The sequence below is a fragment of the Austrofundulus limnaeus genome, unplaced genomic scaffold (genome assembly GCF_001266775.1).
Source record: "Austrofundulus limnaeus strain Quisiro unplaced genomic scaffold, Austrofundulus_limnaeus-1.0 Scaffold586, whole genome shotgun sequence".
Classification (NCBI taxonomy): Eukaryota; Metazoa; Chordata; class Actinopteri; order Cyprinodontiformes; family Rivulidae; genus Austrofundulus; species Austrofundulus limnaeus.
The window spans coordinates 116418-122099 of NW_013952988.1; the positions used below are offsets into that span (position 1 = coordinate 116418).

Here is a 5682-nt window from a genome sequence, read left to right on the forward strand (position 1 = left end):
TTCCTGAAATTTGGTCTGCTTGTTTGTCTTTGTGTCTATGGTTTATAATGATGTGATTGTGATGCTGTAATTCTGAGTGTTTTATGTGCTGCAGAACAGGAACCTGCTGTAAAACAGCAATTATGCTGAGTCAGGYTTGATTCTTTTCCTGTTAAATAAATAAATCAAATCAAATCCTCCCCTCTTTCCTCTTCTAAACAAAATAATGGATCACTTACTTCCTCGTTAAAAGTCCTCACTCTGTTTCAAACTTTTTTCTCCATCTCTATCTCTGAGCTTCCCTCTTCTTCTCTCATCTGTCTCCAGCTCAGTCAGCTGCAGATCCACGTTCAAAACTCGCCTCATTGCTTTGATTTAAACTACATCTGAACTATAAAATCCAAACACTCTAAATATCATAAACCTCTCAAAGCTCCACTCTCGCTGTGCTTCTATCCCCACCAAACTTCATTCAAGTATCTTCTTTTTATTTTCTTCTTCCTGTAGATGTTTTGGCACTTGTCCAGTAATTCCAGGCATCAGTCAGAAAGGAGGTCAGGAGTTTCATGTTTGTTCAGCAGGGTTGGGGTCAGACCAAAGGGTGAACTAGAGTTTTATTTTGTTCCATGAATCTGACCATCTTTCACTACATTCTGCTTCAAAGTGCTTATGACGAACACATAACCGTGCTGTAAATTATTTATCATAACTCTGGTTTAACTGGCCTTTCAACTCAATGTAAAACCTGGTGTATGTTTGAAGTCTCAACTCTAGATTCTCAGAGAAGGCGTCGTGATCACGACATGCCGGCTCGTCCAGAGACTTCAGGGGGTTAATAATCGTTATCGGATAAATGCTATGTTTAAATTGTGATGATTTTTCTTTTTGCCAATATCGCCCAACCCTACCTGACGCTTCATTTTTAATGATTTTAGACACAAGTGTGGTCTCTGCTACAGAAGATTTAAAGTAAAGTGATTCTGTTTCAATCACAGTTTTCAGACTCACTTCAGGGCGTTCTGGGTGTCCTGTTTCAGCTCGCTGAAGAAAGCAATTTTAAACTGGTGTCTGACAAACAGCAGCTGCAGAAGACACACAAAACAACAGAGTTTTATAAAACACAGTACTAGGGCCGTAGCGATACAGTAATCTCACGATATGATACAATATTTGATATTCTGCTCATGATACGATATATTTCACGATATTCAGCGAACGATATGATTCGATTTTCTGAACTATTTTAGAGGGACAAAGTGATTTTGGTGACATTTTGTGACTGTTCCATAGACTTTGATTGAATTAATTGAACTGAAAACTGATTAAAAGCACCAACTACACAATACCTTATCTGATAGGACAGAGAGTTACTGTCTACAGCTGGACAAAATTAATGAAAGATGCAGTGAGAAAATTAGTTTCCTTTAATTGCAACAGTGCAAACTGTAGCTTACAAGCCTAAATAATATTTGGTTCCATCCAGGTAACTTTGGCAAATAAAGAGCAAATTTTCCCAAATCTTCAGGATTTGTTGTTTATGATGAGAGTAACTAACACAGTTAAAGACTTGGAGGTAAATTATTTTGTTCCCATGTTACAGAGGGAGAACAGATTATTTTAAACAACTGAAATATTTGGTTCTTGTATCAGCAATAAAATAATTATAAATACACACTGTGTTGGAAGACAGTGTTTGGTGTCTGACCGATAAAAAGTGAGGCTAAAGACAACATGAGAAAATTTGGAAAAGGACTGATAAGGACTCATTCTGTGATTTTAAAAAAGGTCAGGTTTTATTTATTTATTCATTTTAGAGTTTTTTTAACAGCAGCTGATGATTAAACTGAAAGCTACCTTGACAAGATTATGTGAGTCCTTTTAACGAGAAATTAATCAGAAACGCTGTGAAAATGGTCGGATCTGCATCTCTGGCTGCAGTGTGCCCTCCAGACACGGGGGGACAGAATTCGCACAACACCCCTTAAGCTCGAGGCGCTAGACGCATGCCTGCCTCTGTAACGTGACGGCTGACTACAATCAGAAAAGAGAGCACAAGATACTTCAATTTGTCTTTAAATACAGACGTTCTGACTAATAAGGGACTGTTGGTAACCTTATCAGGTTAGAAGGCAAAGGGTGTCGATCTTTTCTGCTCAGATTCAGCTATTGGAGCATGAAGCTAATGCTACTGTTACTCTCTGACTCCTTAGGAGTCAAATGGCTGGCTCACTGCTGCCAACTAGCAGTCAGAGGCTGAACTACAACATAAAATGAACCGTTGGCAGGAAAGTTGACATTTTAAACCTTAATTAAAAATTGATACAGGGCTTTAGAAAATCGATACAGTATCGGGAAATTAAATATCGATATATATCGGTGTATCGATATTTTCCATACACCCCTACACAGTACCTTCACATACACACAACACAACCTGGTACTGTTTGGGCCTGCTCGGGCTGACCAGTACTTGCTGGTTCTCGGTCTGGTTTTCCTGTGGTGAGGTATGTTACCTCTGGTTTGTTCACTCATTCATCAGGAGAAACCACATCCATGTGTTCAAACCTGGTGTGTTGTCTTGTTCAGGAACTCTTTGTGTGACTTGACTCGACGGATCTCTGTGTAGTAGTAGGTCTGGGCGTGTTCGTAGAACGCGTTCTCCAACCTAAACATGACAGGAAACACATGAGAGAGGCGTGCACAGAAGCTTGATGACCTCAGAGCCCCGCCCCCCTGCAGCTGGGTGGGCGTGTACCTTATGATGTAGCCCACCAAGTGGTCGGTGTGTGGCAAAACAAACAGGCTCTTCCCAGAGAGATCACAAGCGTTACAGAGAGCCGACGCTCTCTCTGAAGCCACCAGGTCTTCTCCTGTACACACATCAGGACCAGGCAGAGTTATAGAGAGTCCTCAGACACACTTTAATTACTTCAGTTCTCCCATTATTAAATATTCTGTCTCAGTATTCCACACGCAGTACTACAAGATCAAAACTCTAGGTATTTTTTCAAGTTTTCCATGGGAATTGAAAGGTATTTATGTGAATAAACCTGGAATTAGTGGGGTAGCCATCACCACACTGCTTTAAAATGTTGATGCCCTCCTTCAAAACCCAACTAAAGCCTGTCTGTTAGTAAGTACATCCTTAAAGACAGAAAGTAGGATAAACTGGCAAAATGATGAACAGATTGACTGGATTTATAATATAAAACATCCATCCATCCATCCATCCATCCATTTTCTGTACACGCTTCTTCCTTTTCAGGGTCGCGTGGGTCACTGGTGCCCATATCCAGCAGTCACAGTGCGAGGGGCGGGGTACACCCTTGACAGGTCGCAAGTCCATCACAACAGGTCGCAAGTCCATCACATAATATAAAACACTGAATTATAAATGAGTTAACAACATCAGTTTTATTCCATCTGTTTATTTGTAATAAAGGCTGTTTGTCCTTTTCTCAACTGGCTGATTAAAACTGACATAATACCAGGTTACAGACATTATTTAATAAAATACAAACTGAAATATAACAAATGAAACTAAGTTATAAACCTGAAGATCACCTGTCTTCTTTATCAGTAACAGCTCAAACTTCTCTGTTCCTACTGTGTTTTATGAAACACTCAGGACATGATTCACATGATGGACAGGATGGACATAAAGGACATGATTCACATGATGGACATAAAGGACATGATTCACATGATGGACATAAAGGACATGATGAATAGAATGGACAGGATGGACATAAAGGACATGATGAATAGGATAGACATAAAGGACATGATGGACATAAAGGACATGATGGACATAAAGGACATGATTCACATGATGGACAGGATGACATAAAGGACATGATTCACATGATGGACAGGATGGACATAAAGGACATAAAGGACATGATTCACATGATAGACAAAAAGGACATGATTCACATGATGAATAGAATGGACATAAAGGACAGGATGGACAGGATAAGCAGGATGGACATAAAGGACATGATTCACAAGATTGACAGGATGGACATAAAGGACATGATTCACATGATGAATAGGATGGACATAAAGGACAGGATGGACAGGATGAGCAGGATGGACATAAAGGACATGATAGAAATAAAGGACATAAAGGACATGATTCACATGATGGAAATAAAGGAAATAAAGGACATGATGGACATGATAGACATAAAGGACATGATTCACATGATGAATAGGATGGACATATAGGACAGGATGGACAGGATGAGAAGGATGGACATAAAGGACATAAAGAACATGATGGACATAAAGGACATGATTCACATGATGGACATGAAGGACATGATGGACAGGATGAATAGGATGGACATAAAGGACAGGATGGACAGGATGAGCAGGATGGACATAAAGGACATGATGGACATAAAGGACATGATTCACATGATGGACATAAAGGACATGATGGACAGGATGAGCAGGATGGACATGCAGGACATAAAGGACATTATTCACATGATGGAAATAAAGGAAATAAAGGGCATGATGGACATACAGGACATAAAGGTCATGATTCACATGATGGACAGGATGGACATAAAGGTCATGATTCACATGATGGACATAAAGGACATGAAGGACATGATTCACATGATGGACAGGATGGACATAAAGGACATGATTCACATGATGGACAGGATGACATAAAGGACATGATTCACATGATGGAAAGGATGGACATAAAGGACATAAAGGACATGATTCACATGATGGACAGGAAGCACACGACAGACAGGATGGACATATGTCAGACTGAAGCCCCTCCCCCTGGTGTGGTGGTATTTGCTTGTTTTGTGCTCTGACAGGTTTGACAGTGCTCTTAGTTTCGTACACACTGAGCAACAAGCTTTAAATGAATAATAATGTGCAGGACCAACACTACAGTGCTGACAGCTGTGATTCTGAAAGCTTCAGCAACTTGTCTCAGAGGCTGGGAGACGTGCAGACATCCTGTGCATGTTCAGAAGAAGTGAAAGGTCAAGAGTTTACCTGGAGGCAGAGGGGTTTTCTTCTGGATCAGAACCACAGCCACCTTGGTGTTCCTGCCCTGCAGACTGGTCCTAACAGAACAAAGTGTTGATGAAGCTGACAGCAGACCTGTTTAACACTGACAGGGAGCAGCAGGCATACCTGACTATCTCCACCTTAGTTGCACACTCTGACTGTTTCTCCTTCCACTGCGGGTCGTCCCAGTCCAGCTCGTAGAACAGAACCACCAGAGCAGGGACCAGGTTCAGGTGTTTGTTCATCCAGCTTGTTTTCAGGATGCCTTTTGGAATGTACCACTCATACGACGTTCGCTAAACAGACAGAAATCAGTCTTTAGAAGAAGGCAGACACTTTCCCATCTTACACATGTTCATGTTGGAACTGACGCAGCTCTAAACTGGGCTCAGACTGGTTCTGTTTGAAATCAACTGGTTCCACGGCTGGAATGGATGCATCTGATGCAGAGGATCAGAGGACAAATCTTTGTGTCATAAATTTAATATTGGATCATCTTAAGATTAAGAAAAACATAAGATTATTTTTAATCTTTTTAATCTTTTTATTCCACAGATTTTCAAGGTAAACCAGAGACTCTCAAACTTTAACGACACAGAAAAGTCCAGGGGTCTCATTTATAAAGGATTGCGTGGAAACCATACTAAAAGTGAACGTACG

General features: G+C 40.6%; 1 protein-coding gene across 1 annotated transcript in view; it reads right to left on the bottom strand.

Moving 5' to 3' along the window:
- Window positions 1–5682, bottom strand: part of trappc11 (trafficking protein particle complex subunit 11) — a gene marked incomplete in the record, with an annotated part of 47020 nt that overhangs the window by 34702 nt on the left and 6636 nt on the right. The window contains 5 exon segments of the mRNA XM_014026737.1: window positions 988–1061; window positions 2545–2644; window positions 2735–2849; window positions 5008–5078; window positions 5149–5318. Of these exon segments, the coding sequence (XP_013882191.1) occupies window positions 988–1061; window positions 2545–2644; window positions 2735–2849; window positions 5008–5078; window positions 5149–5318 (530 nt within the window).